The 12849-nt window shown below is 58.3% G+C and overlaps 2 protein-coding genes across 5 annotated transcripts in view; both read right to left on the reverse strand.

Annotated features, from left to right (window-relative positions):
- ARHGAP27 (Rho GTPase activating protein 27) overlaps window positions 1-5432 on the reverse strand; it is a 37168-nt gene extending 31736 nt beyond the window's left edge. Inside the window, exons 1-3 of one of the 2 annotated variants that reach the window (XM_055408098.2) lie at window positions 5189-5432; window positions 4110-4242; window positions 2141-2803 (exon numbers count right to left, since the gene is read on the reverse strand). In XM_055408098.2, the coding sequence (XP_055264073.2) occupies window positions 2141-2785 (645 nt within the window). In that variant the 5' untranslated portion in view covers window positions 2786-2803; window positions 4110-4242; window positions 5189-5432. The remainder of the gene's footprint in view (window positions 1-2140; window positions 2804-4109; window positions 4243-5188) is intronic. The other variant, XM_055408099.2, reaches the window with a different exon arrangement.
- Window positions 5433-8626: 3194 nt separating this feature from the next.
- Window positions 8627-12849, reverse strand: part of PLEKHM1 (pleckstrin homology and RUN domain containing M1) — a 56131-nt gene continuing 51908 nt past the window's right edge. For all 3 annotated transcript variants that reach the window (XM_055408096.2, XM_055408097.2, XM_088829177.1), the window contains 3 exons: window positions 10731-10794; window positions 9854-10011; window positions 8627-9109 (listed from right to left, as the gene is read on the reverse strand). In XM_055408096.2, the coding sequence (XP_055264071.2) occupies window positions 8998-9109; window positions 9854-10011; window positions 10731-10794 (334 nt within the window). In that variant the 3' untranslated portion in view covers window positions 8627-8997. The remainder of the gene's footprint in view (window positions 9110-9853; window positions 10012-10730; window positions 10795-12849) is intronic.

A 12849-nucleotide genomic window follows, 5' to 3' on the forward strand; every position in this document is an offset into this window, starting at 1 on the left:
CGGACACGACTAAAGCGACTTAGCAGCAGCAGCAGCAGCTGAGACTGAGCAGAGCACCTTGGTGGAGACCCAGGTCTCTGGCAGACACCCCAGTTCCTCCCTGTACAAGCCCTACCCCCTACCCTGATCATCTATGTCCACCTACTCCTAACACACCACTGCAGCTGTGGGAAGCTGGAGGCTCCAGGTGGAGACGCTGGCTGCTGGGATGATTTTTCTTTGAGCTCAGGAGGTTCTGGGATCTGGGCAGAAGGTCTTTTCCCACTGTGGTCCTGGGCTCTGCTGTGATGCCCCTTGGGCAGACTTGCAGAGCCCGGGTTCATGGTTAAGGGAGCTGCCTCTCCTTGTCCCTTCTCAGCACATCCCATAAGGCTCTGGCCCAGGCTCGATGCCAGGAGCTGGGGTTCAGAGAGCAAGGCCAGTCCCCCATCTCCAGAAGGGAGGAATGCACCTCCAACAGCCAAATAGATATTCCCACCAGAGCGTGGAGAGGCGCGAGAGCCTGTCGAAGAAACGGAGCGGCGCCGGGGGCAAGGAGAGAAGGCGTGCAGCCATATATTCCAGAGAAGATGGAATAGGTAGATGGTGAGCTGGCAGAGGCGCTTGGCGCAAGGGTTTGGCTCCATCACCCTCCACCTCCTCAGCTCTCTCCCCTCAGGGTCCGGGTCCTGATCTCTTTCCTTGCACGCCGCACGTCGTTCCCCATTCTGGCCACCAGAGGGCGGGTTGCCCCTTGCAAAAACTGTAGCAAAGGTGGAGCGGGCCCGGAGGAAAAGATACCCAGTGGGACCTCAGCCAGTCTTGGCCGACCGCCTACTACATGTCAAGCACTTCCACGCTTCACCTCTTTTAAGGCTCTCAACAACTCGAATCCTTTGATATTGTTCTGAGTGTACACAAGAGGGCATCGTGGTGGGGGCAATGAAGTGACTCGTTTAGCAGCTGGCAGGTGACCCAGCAGAGTCAAATTCGAGTCTGTGTAGCCTCAAATCCTGAACACTGCACCATAAGAAGACCAGGCAGAGGGAAGACGCGGGGCCTCGAAGATGGGGACGGTGCCTCCTTCTTCTGGGCATCCCAGACTCAAGTCTCCGCACGTGGCAGGCATCAATATTTATTATAATCATAACGGGTCCAAAAAAGGAAATCAGAGACTCACAAGTTTCAGGAGTCATCTCTCCACCGTCCCCTAGCCTCTCGGTCAAAACTCAAACAGACTCTGAGAGAGGAAGTGGATTGCCCATAATTACACAGCTGTGGCACATGTCAGAAGGGGGCCTGTGCACCGCTCCCCCGCAGTCTCTCCCAGAAAAGTCCCTAAACTTGAAGAAGTTCGGGCCAGCAAAGGATTCTGAGGTTGTAAGAGTTTTTAAAACGTGCCCCTATTTTTAAAATAATATTTAAATATTATTTCAGAAATCCCCAAATTTACATAACCAGATTCTGAGGCGAAAAGAACATCCTCACTATAACTGGACTTATTTCTGAAACAAACCCATCGAAATTTTTTTTTTTAAAAAGAGGAACCAAAATGTTGGAACCAGCCAAGAAAGGAAGCAGACCCCCGACTTTCACCCACATTATCTCCTCCGACGCCCAAGCTGATGTGAGAAACGCGAGGCAGGTAGAGCCGTTGGCGGCAGTCCGCCACCATCCCTTATTTCATTCCAAATGTGTTTTGGAATGGTTTGGATTTTAGAAACGTAACGGGCCCGCACCTGCTACAGGTAACAGAACGCTCCTAGCAAGGCTTGGGCGGCACCATATGATCGGGTTTACTTGCACTTCTACAGCAAAACTTGAATACTCACACTAAATGGGGTATATTAAGGCTGCCCACGGCCGCACGTCGGCTCAAGTTAAATTCTGCCATTAACTGAGTTACAGAAGCCCTTTGAGCTCCAGGGAGCTTTGGCATTTGGGAACTGCAGATAAGAAATCTTGAGTGAGCATGTACCACTCTGGTTTCGTGGTTAAGCAAAGTAAGGCTCGGCGTGAGCGAGTTGGTCCAAAGCCGGCAGACACTGCTGCTCCGTCGAGCCGGGACCTAAGGCTCAGGGGGTCTCCCAGCGTCCGGGCTCTTGGAGGGCGGGAGTAATCCCTGCCCCGGTCTCCCCGCTCCCGGCTCCCGGTGGCGTACCTGCTCCGGCCGCTGCTCCGTCGGCGGGCCGCGCACTTCGCGGATGGTGCCGGAGTCGCTGCGCGCCAGGGGCCGCGGGCACACCCATGAGCCGGCCACGCTGCAGGCCTTGAAGCCGCCTCCGCTCCCGAGGAGGCCGGCAGGGGGCGCGGCGGTGCGGGCCAGGTCGTCCAAGGACTGCGCGGGCCGCACGGGCGCCGCGGGCCGCGTGTACAGGCAGGCGGGCGAGCCAGGCGCCAGGCTTCGACGCTGGGTGGCCGCGCCCGGTCGAGCTCGGCCGCACAGGGAGCCCGCGCGGCCCCGGGGCTCGGCCGGGGCGCCGTCGGGTCCGGCGGGCGCCGACGCGCTCACGAAGCGGTAGTCATAGGCGAGCGGTTCGGGAGCTGCGGGGCCCTGGAGGGGCGCGGGCGGCGGCGGGGCGGCCGCGGGGTGGCCGAGGGCCGGCAGCTCGCGCACATACTGCGCCGGCAGGTAGAAGGGGCGGCCGCCCGGCTCGCTCCGCACGTGCCACCAGTGCTCGGTGCTGCGGCGCAGCAGCCGGTAGCGCTCGTTGGGTTGGATGGCGACGCGGCGCCCGTCCTTGCCCGTGTACTCGAAGGGATGCTCCACCAGCACGTACACGTCCCCCTCGACGTCCGCCGCCATCGCGGCCGCCGCGTGTCCCTGCGGGCGACGAGGAGGAGGGGCGCGGAGGTCAGCGCCGCCGAGGGCCGCGCTCCGCACAGGGGAGCCCGAAGACTTCCAGTCCCGAAGCTACAATCGTTGTGTACGTTCGGGCCTCGGGTTTCCTATCTCGAAAACGCGGGGCTTGGATGAAATAATCTCTACGGTTCTAATTCTTACACGCAGCGATGGAACTAAGACAGCCCTTTCATTCTGCGGCCTGGAGTATAAAATTCAATCCCTCGGTGGGGAGATGGGGGCTAACACCGGTCCGGCTTTAAAGCCAGGGAAGCTTTAAGGCTGGTTGGGGGGACTGCCCGCGATAAAGTTGACATCACGTGTGCATAAAAATTGACTGGGCCTCAGTTTCCGCATTTGTAAAGTGGGAAAAATAGCCTATACCTCCATCCCGCCCTGTCCCGACACTTTCAGAAGCCCTCAGGGAATCGCGTCCTTGGCAGCTCCTATCGCCCCAGCCACCCACCCCGGCGCGTGTGCCTTAGGCCCGAGGGGGACAGAGTTGGGGCGCAGGTTCTGGGAGCGGCCCCCGCTTCGCTCTACTCTGGGAGTGTCCCTGCCCTGCTTAGTCCAAGGGCCTTGGCATAAGGGGCCGCTACTGCCAAGTCCGGGGAAACCGGTTCTCTTGGTTTCTCTTTCCTTCCCCAGCGGCTTAGCCACAGACGTGACCCCAGCGCCCCGCCCGCCCAGACCGACCAGCACCGCCCCCTGCGCTCCGGCTCCCACCTCCACGTCCAGAGGGAGGCTTGGCCCTCGCGGCCTGCCCGCTGCCTGCGATCTCTATATTGCCCCACGAGAGTGGCCCCTAGAGAATGCACTCTTTGATAGTGACTATCCGTGCGGGGTACCCAGGGGACCCCCTAAGTTCTCCTGGAGGGAACACCACAACCCACTCTCCCTCCTGCCGGTTCAGCCTGGCCCCTGGTGTGTCGGGGGAGCGGCGGTCACAGCCCAACTGGAAGCCCGTCTGTGAGGCTGGTTCCTCTAAGCCTTTACACTGGCCACACAGACTGCCCCACGATGGTGACCTGGGACCAGCGGGTGCAGGTGGGAACTCGGCCTCTGGTTGAGTCTGAGGGACCCGAGGCACAGGGTCTGGCCGCGGGGCGCCTAGCGCTCCTTCTCTACTTTCTCAAGCTTTCCTCGACGGGGAAAGAGCGTAAACTGAGCCTCTGAGTACACTGGGCCCTGGAGGCGGGGTCCTTGAGCTGACTGGAGCTAAGCCGCCCAAGCTTAGGGAGGACACCCTTCTCACCACCTTCCCCGGGACCCCCTGCCGCTCACTTACGTCGGCAGGGCGGGCCTCGCGGAGCCCATGGGCGGGCTGGGTGGAGCCGGCGGATGGATGCAGGTTAGGGCTCTGCCATCTCCTTGGGCGGGGCTTCAGATGGCTTGGCTGGAGAGACTTCAGAGAGCTGGAGCTGGCAAGGAGAGCAAAAAAGGTGAGGGACGCTCGGAAGTACCGCCTTCAATTCCCGAAGCGGCGGTGTCTGGGAGGGGCGAGGCGGAGCCTGAAGAAATCCGCCTGGGCTGGTGGGGCCTTGGAGGCGGGACCCGAGCAGAAGGCCTGAGGGAGGGGCAGGGGCAGGGGCAGGGAGGGCTGCGGCCGAAGGGGCACGGAAAGTTCACGAGTGGAGCCAAGGGAGGGTAGGGTCCGGCCCCTGCCGCGCCCCACCCCCACGCTCGGGATACGGCTTCCAAGAGGCTCTGCGTCCCGCGGACGAGATGCTTCAGGACTGCTCGACCCGGCTTTCCGTCTAGCCGGAGCGTCCCCAGTCCTAGCAAGGCTATTTGCATCCTGAATCACTCGGATTGCAGGCACTGCCGCTCCGGTCCCATCCTCGTCCTCCCCAGGCCCTTTCCGAACTCAGCTCGGCCAGGCCTGGAAAAACTTGGAGCAGGGTTCCCACTGCAGAGACGCTCCCCGGAGCGCGGGGTCACTGGCTGGGTGGGGAGGGGACCCGGTCCTCGACTCCTTCCCCGATCCTGGGGGGAGCGAAGAGGAGAGGGATCGGGGGAGTGGGGAGGGTCCGTGGAGTGCGAGGACCGACCCTTCACCAGAGGTGCCCTGAGTCCACGGCTTGGGAGACAGACGAGTCACAGCGGCGCCCACGCCTGGGTCAGCGCAGGGAGCCTGGACCTGGGCCCCTCCTGCCCCAGGACGGCGGGCAGCCCTTCGCCTCCCACCTCCCGAGCGAGGGCAAGATCCGTCCCGAGCCGCCCTCCTCCCAAGACCGCGCAGCTCCGGCTCCTGCGTGCTGCGCGAAGGGCTGGCTCTCGGTGCTGCCGGGTGAGGACCCCGCCACCTGCAGTCCCCCTCCCCACCCCAGATCAGCACCCCCACCCAGTCCGGCCCGGCCCTGGCACCTCGGGGTGTCGGCTTGCTGGCCTCGCCTCCACTTGTCCTGGCAGGCGCGCGGGGGGCTCGGCGTCCTGTGCTCCCTCCTCCACCGCCCAGCTCCCGCGCTGCCCTGTTTCCTGTTCAACAATATAGCGAGGGAGGCACCGGCGGAGAGCACCCGGCAGAACTTCCTCCCGGGGCTGGGGCTGCGGCTGCGAGAGACAATCCCCGGTGTCCTGGCTTCCTGTCGTCTCTGGGACGGGCCAGCGCGCGAGGAGCTCAGACGCCACCCCCTTCCCCTGCACCTCCCGGGGATCCTGGGCCACACCTGGCTGTCTCCTGGAGGAAGGCAGCAGAGCCAGGACGCTGGGATGAGCGGGGAGGAAGCCAGGCCAGATTTCCCTCCACTGCTGCTCTATTCCATCCCCTTTCCCCTACCTCCTGGCCTTGATCCTTGTGGGGGAGGACCCCCCCCCAACCCCAGCCAATCCGTCAAAGCTCAGAGCAACCTCCTGAGGTTGCACTCAAGATGCTCACCTTATCTCTGCATCTCAGTTTGCTTTCCTGTAAACTGGAGACAGTAACAGCTACTTCATAGGATTGTTGCTCAGTCACTAAGTTGCGAGTCTCTGTGACCCCATGGACTGCAGCGGGTCAGGCTACCGTATTGTTATCAGATTGTAAGAACACACATCTGATGAGTTATTATTATCACTAATTTTATTATGAGATGAGCCCTCCTCTTTGGGGTTGAATTGGGGTCTCCAAACCCCCCATCTGCCATCCTCCTTTAGGCAGGAGGGGGAAGGGAGAAACCAGTATTCTCAGAAACACCTTGCTAAGGATGGACGACTGAGTCCAAAGGCAGCACATAGGCCGCGTGCTCTTCTGGGCCCTGCCTCTTCACACCAGGTCCCTCAAGGATCCTCGGAGCCCACCACCTCCTGCCCTCGAGGGGAGCTGGGGCTCATGCGATGGGCAGAGGACGCTCCGTCAAAGGCCGAAAGACTGCTTCAAGGACAGGAAACTGCAGACACAAATCTTTCAGTCCCAAGTTCCTGCACTCTGATTTTCCTGGGAATTAGCCTGTTTCCTTCTGTCTCAGCAGTGGGCTTCCTCCTGCAGGCCCTCCCCACCCCCCAGACTTCTGCTGGAACTTCAGAGGAAAGCTGGCAGCCAAGGCCAGGTGGAGCCCTAAAACCATGAACCCTGAATCCGGCCCCGCTCACCAGCCTTTCCTTCCTGAGCCTCTTCTTTCACCTTGGATGACCAGTGGGAAATGGTTTCACATGTTCCAGTGTCAGGGGTCTGTGCTTTGACATTTAAGGAACAGGAAAGCCATCATAGTGGGATTCCAGGCAGTAGCTTCAGTTCCATGAGTGTATGTGAATAAACCCTCCCAAAGGCCCTGAAATCCTACCCCATGGTGAGGGGCAGGGCTGACTCGGAGGAGAGGCAAGGTGGGGGGACAGACTGAAGAATTACTTCTATTCTCCATGCTCACTCCTTGCACACAAGCCCCTGCTTGCAAATGTTTTCCTTTAACCCCCCTCCCCCCACACTGTTTACCTATAACCACCCCACTCCAGCCCTCCCCTGTGCCCAGGGACTGCCTGAGAAGAGAACAGTGGAGGCTATCAGACAGTATCTGAGGGCCTGTGGTCTCCCCCAGTCAGTGGAAGCTTTCAGATTCAGAAACCAGACCACAGATTAGAAACAGCAGGTCTTTACTGCAAAATCACTCAAAAGTCACATGGCCGCAGTTCCTTCGGTACATGGCAAAGCACTTCTCAGGGCCAGGGCCCTGCACTAGAAACAGTGTATTGCATAAAATGAAATTTTAAAAATAGTGTGGGCACTACTGAGGTTCATACCAGCTTTCCACTGGAGGCGAAGAGGGTGAATCAACTCATCTGAAAGCATCAGCAGCTTTTTGGTGGTGGGGAGGGAGGTGGTCAGCTTTAATGCTACTGGTCTGGGAGAAGGTGGGGAGTGTGGTGTGCCAGGCCCGGCTGAACCAAAGGGGGCTTCTCCAGGGCCTCACTCCCGCTGCTGCCTAGGGGTCTTCTGGGATGCAGAATACACTCACAGGGCTGGGCTCAGGCAGTGCTGCCCACCCCAGGAACACCAATTATGGCTCTGATCAGGCTGTGTTTCTGGTGGAACATTAATGCTGGCTGGGGGCGGGGGCGCGGGTGGGGGCGGGGGCGGGGCTAAGGATCCACTTTCTGGTTTAGGAGGCTTTGGTACGCTGAGCACAGGTGTGTACCATCTTCTGTGATGGGGACAAAGCAGCTGTGTGACAGCCCCTTCCCTGACCCGGCCACCACCTTCCTCCATTCTATTGCACAATTTATCCAGCTCCACAGAGCCGGGCAGGTGACTCAGCAGCCGAATCACCCCAAGGGAGAGGTGGGAGTGGGTTCGTCTCTTGACAGTGAAGGTGGAGATCTACCTGAGGCCTCCTATCTCAGCTGAGCACAGATAAGATGGTCGGTGGGGGGGTTCCCAGGGCTGAGGGGGGCCTGCTGGGTCCAGGAGAAGTGGGGGGAGGCAACAGAGAAATCATGCCCCCCGCCAAAGCCCCAGGGTCTAAATATCACTTTGAAAACAATTTCAGGCTCCACCTGTAGACCCCCTCCAAAGGCAGTCGTGCTCCAATGAAATGTTCCAATCTCTTGGCAGTGGCCCTCCTGGGCTAGTCCAGCAAAACTTTGTGAACTCATGGCTTCATAAACAGGCTGAGCATCCTTCCATAGGTGGCTTCTCTTCGTGTCCTTGCGCATCTCTGCAGCAGGGCTGGCACTCTTCGTGGAAGGATGGCGGGGGTCAGTGTGGACCCAGCCTACCTCGGTCCCAGCAGGTCTGTCAGGCGGGGGCGTGTTCCTGAAATGCGTCTGCAGCAGCCCCCTGCCCATCTGGCTGCCAGTCAGGGGTAGGAGTGAGGAGGGCAGAGGGCTGAGGGGTGGGCTAGATGACGACCTTTCCCTGGACCAAGGAAGGCTCAAAGTGCTGACAGTGCTGGTTCCGAGTCATAGCCCTCCTCCTTCGGGACCAAGATCCCAGGCTATAGGAGAGCGGCAGGAGCAGTGGGGGGTGGGTTTTGACACAGAGAAATTGAAGGGCTTTCCAGGTGGAGGGGGGACCAGGGAGCAGATGGGGCTGAGGAGGGGAAAGAACGTGGTCCTCAGGACTGAGCCTGCCTGGCCCACGGCAGTTTGGCACGTTGTTCAGGAGCTGCCAGCAGCAAGCGCCTGGTGAGGGCGAAGGAAAGGCACCCGCCAGCTGGTGGGCTCTGTCCTGGGGGGCCCATCCACCCAGCCACCACCCACCTCCAGGCTGGGCCTGAGTGGTTTCTACATATTTGCTCAGGGTGAGAATGCCTGGATTTCTTGGGTGACTTGTGGAGGGTCAAGAATAAAAAAATATCTTCTGTCGAAATATGAAGGGAAAAAAAACCCACCTTAAAAAAACTAGACCTTTTAATCAGGAATGTGGAATTGAAAATGCTCCCCAAGTCTTGTTTCCACAGTGGTGAACAGCCCTCATGGGGATGGGGTGTCAGTGAGGGGAGCTGGGCCGATTAGTGCAAAGGCCCCTTCCTCCCACACCATTGGACAGGGGGCACCTGCTGGTGTCTGGGCCTCCTGGAGCAGATGGGTGGGGGGCAGGAGGTGTCATCAGGGGTTCCCGGGGCTCCGTCTCGTAGGCCAGTACTCTGGACTCATCTGAGAGTCTTTCTGGCTCTGTGACACCTTGAGAGTGTGGCCAGGCTGGTGGCCAACCCGGCTGGGATGGCTGAGCCCCGGGTCCCGGGTGGGGACAAGAGGTGGGATTAGGTGAGACTGCTCTGCTCCTGGTATTTGCGCCGGCGGGCACAGCGGGGGCAGCCCTTCTTGACCACAGCTTGGCAGGTCTGGTGGAAGACGGTCTTGCATTCGCCGCACCTGGGAGAAAGCCGCAAGCGCTGCTGGGACCTCGAGCCTCTGGGGCTCGAGGCCGGTCAGTGCTTCTGACCAGAGCCGGCCACCCAAGGCACGGGGCACTGCCTCTCCATCCTGGGACAAAAGGTTCTCGCCGCAGTGCTAATCTCTAAGCCCCACAATGCACACCAACGCCCTCTCTTGTATTTCCCTTCTTATAAATACTGCTGAGACTCACTGATTCCTTGCCTGTGTTCCAAACACTCTACAGTTTAAAAAAATTCAGCCCCAGGTCTGTTCGGGGGGGTCGAGTTTGGGTCTGGGAACACCTACTGAAAATGAATGGATGCTCCCACCGGCTCAGTTTTCCACTCCCACATGGGTTGGAATGAAGGTTTGGTGGAGGCCTCTTTCCATTTAGAGGCTTCTGATAATGACTGATGACTGGGGATAATCGTTACAGGGCAGAGGCAGTGGCAGGTACTGCCCACCAGGTACCCACTTTGTGCCCGACCTTGTGCCAACACTCCAGGTCAGTAACTCACCCAGCCCCTCCTCCACCTGTTTGCAGAGGACAAAAGCGAGGTCCTCCCCACGCAACTCAAAGGGGCAGCAGCTACCTCTTCCCTAGGAAGATGGGTGGCTTGGGGGAAGCGGGGAGTTCTATGAGGGCTCTGTTTGTCCCCCTGGTAGTGGCACCTGGGACTCGCCCCCCTACCCAGGGGTGGGGGGTGCTGGGGCAGGGTGGCCAGCACAGCATCTGCATACCTGACTGTGGTGTCAAACTCAAAGGGAAAGATGATGTCATGGTGGTGGCAGATCTGGCAAATGAAGCCGCGCTGGGTGCACAGGTCGCAGTGGTAGACGTGCTGGGAGGCAAACTCGATCAGGGCCTTGAGGAAGCCTTCGTACACCCCGTCCGCGATCTGTGGAGGGCAAGCGCCGGCCGCAAAGGCCTTCTGAGAGGCCGTCTGCAAAACGTGGCCTGCTGCTCCTCCTGGCACACTGCCTGGAGCACTCCTACCCCAAGAGGAGTTTCCTTCCACTTGGGCAAGAAAACCTTCCCGAGTGAGGCCGGGCCATGTAGGCGTGCAGTCCCTGTTCACAGAATCCACTGTCCCCTCCCTTGAGGAAAGGAATGTCCCAAACCCTCGCCCTCCCTACACCCTCACAGCGTGGAAGGGGACTGAGCCCTGTGATCCTGGGCTTGGCTGTGGTGCCTGCCTGTCCCAGCGGGACCGAGGGCTCAGTCACTGCCCCAGGAAGCGTGGACAGCTGGACACCCATTCTGAGCTGCCGAAAGGCTGAAGATGGACGTCTTGCCTCAGTAAACTGCAGGCAGCAGCCCCCGTCCCAACATCTCCCTTTCTGATTTCTCCAGGAATAAGTTTCTAGGAATTAGGTTCCTCTGGGCTTCCCTGGTGACTCAGACGGTAAAGAATCTGCTTGCAATGTAGGAGATGCGGGTCCCATCCCTGCGTCGGGATTATCCCCTGGAGAAGGGAATGGCAACCCACTCTAGTATTCTTGCCTGGACTCTTTGTGACCCTATGGACAGAGAGCCTGGCAGGCTACAGTCCATAGGGTCACAAAGAGTCGGACATGACTGAGCGGCTAACACACACCTCAGGGGTGGCATTCTCACCTGCTGGAGGTCAGCGACACTGTACTTGTGAGGTGACTCCAAGAGATAATTCCTGTGGTTGAGCCTTCAAAGACAAGACAAGAGGTTCCTCAGAAGGAATCTGGACCCACCTGTGTTTGTTTTCATTCCCTCAGCACCGCTAACCAGGGAGAAAAAGCTCCAGCCTGGGCTCAGGACCTGGACTTGCAGGTGACCAGCTGTCAGGACCTTGGGCAAGTTTCTTAGCCTTGCTGAACCTCAGGTTTCCTCACCTGAGCAAGAGAGCTCTTTTCGGGATTAAATAATTTATTTAAAGCATTTGGCACAGTGCCTTGTACATAGTAAATGAATAATTATTAACCATAGTTGATAGCATTGTATTGTATAATTGAAATTTAAGAGCAGAACTCAAATGTTCTCTCTCTCTCTCTCACACACGCACTATACAAGTGGCTCAGATGGTACAGAATCTGCCTGCAACGCAGGAGATGCAAGTTCAATCCCTAGGTCGGGAAGAACCCCTGGAGGAGGAAATGGCAACCCACTCCAGTATTCCTGCCTGGACAATTCCAGGGACAGAGGAGTCTGGCGGGTTACAATCCTAGGGACACAAAGAGTTGGGCACGACTGAGTGACTAAGACCTTCACTTTTCATATACACACATATATATAATATATATAAAATATGTGAGGATGATGGATGTGTGAATTAATAAGATGGGAGGAACTCTTTCACAGTATAATCATAAATCATCACAAAAAATACTATAAATATCTTACAACTTTGTAAATTATACTCAATAAAGTTGAAAAAAAATTTTAAGATATTTTAAAAAGTCTACTTAAAAAATGATGATGAGGAGGAGGATGAAAGCTAACACTTGGAGCCAGACTAAGAGCTTGATATATATTAATTCATTTAATTCTCACAAGAATCCTGTGAGGTTGAAGCTATTATAACCCTGATTTTGAGAAGAGGAAATGAAGGCACAGAGAAGTTAAAGAACTTGCCTGTGGTCACACAGCTAGTAAGAGGCACAGCTGGAGTCTGAAAGCAGTGGTCTGGCTCCAGAGCCTGCGTCCTTATCTCCCGGGTGAATGCCTAGAGGCTGTTATTAATAGCTGTGGTCATTACTGCCACCATCACGTACCAGGGACAGTGCTGGGGACAGAAATGCACAGGACATGGCCTCCGCTTTCCTACTGTAGCCCCTGGTCTAGCTTAGGGACAGACATTTACGCATCTGGTTTTGGCGCTCTGGGAGAGGAGCAGAGGTGTCCTGAGTGTTCAGATCCTATTTCAGAGGTGGGGTGGGGGCAGAGGACGAGGGCTCAGCTGCCACCATCCTGGCTCTAGTTTCCACCTCACCAATGGCAGAGATCCCAAGGGTTACATCCTGAGAGACGGACAGGAAACACCTGCAAAAAATTCCTGCCTGGCCTTGCTGTGTGTCTGTGTGGCAGTGGGGTTGGGGGAAGAAGTCTCCCAGTCCGAGGACACGCGGGATCCTGCCCCAGGGTGCTTCGGACATCTGGAGGCAGGAAGGTGCCCGGCCCCGCAGTGTCTGAAGTGGGCGCTTGACTGTGCCCAGCCCAGGGCATGGCCCCGGTCCTAGGAGGAACCCCACCCGGGGCCGAGATGGCGAGTTCCACCAGGCAGCCCACGCTGTGCTGCCAAGTGTTCACTCAGTGCAACGTGCCGGTCTCCCCGGTAAACTTCCAGCTTTCTGGGAACAGGAAGCTGCCGTTTATCACCAGGAAAATGCCGGAGTGGGGGGCGGGCAGAGGGGGCGCACAGGCTGTTCCTGAGCTGCCAGGAAGGGTGGGGCCCGTTTGGATGGAGAGTCCTCTCTGTCGTCTGCCCTCTGCTCAGAGTCGTGGAAGCCCAGGGGGCCAGCCAGGCCACCTACCCTGGGCCTGTGAGGCCCTCAGTGAGGCGCTACAGCTGCTGTGGAGGGGAGGTCAGGGCAGCCCCCTGAGAGAAAGGGGATCCCAAGATCTGCCAGTTTCTCCTCAGCCCTTCCTGTCCTCTCAGCCTCCACCCCAACCAGCTCAGTCCAGGCCTCCTCCTCCTGTGCCAGCCACCACACCAGCCCCCACGCCCCACTGCCGCCAAACTGGTCTTGATGGGAGTGTGACC

Source organism: Moschus berezovskii, chromosome 20, assembly GCF_049115385.1.
Source record: "Moschus berezovskii isolate FMDL1 chromosome 20, NW_MosBer_1.0, whole genome shotgun sequence".
Classification (NCBI taxonomy): domain Eukaryota; kingdom Metazoa; phylum Chordata; class Mammalia; order Artiodactyla; family Moschidae; genus Moschus; species Moschus berezovskii.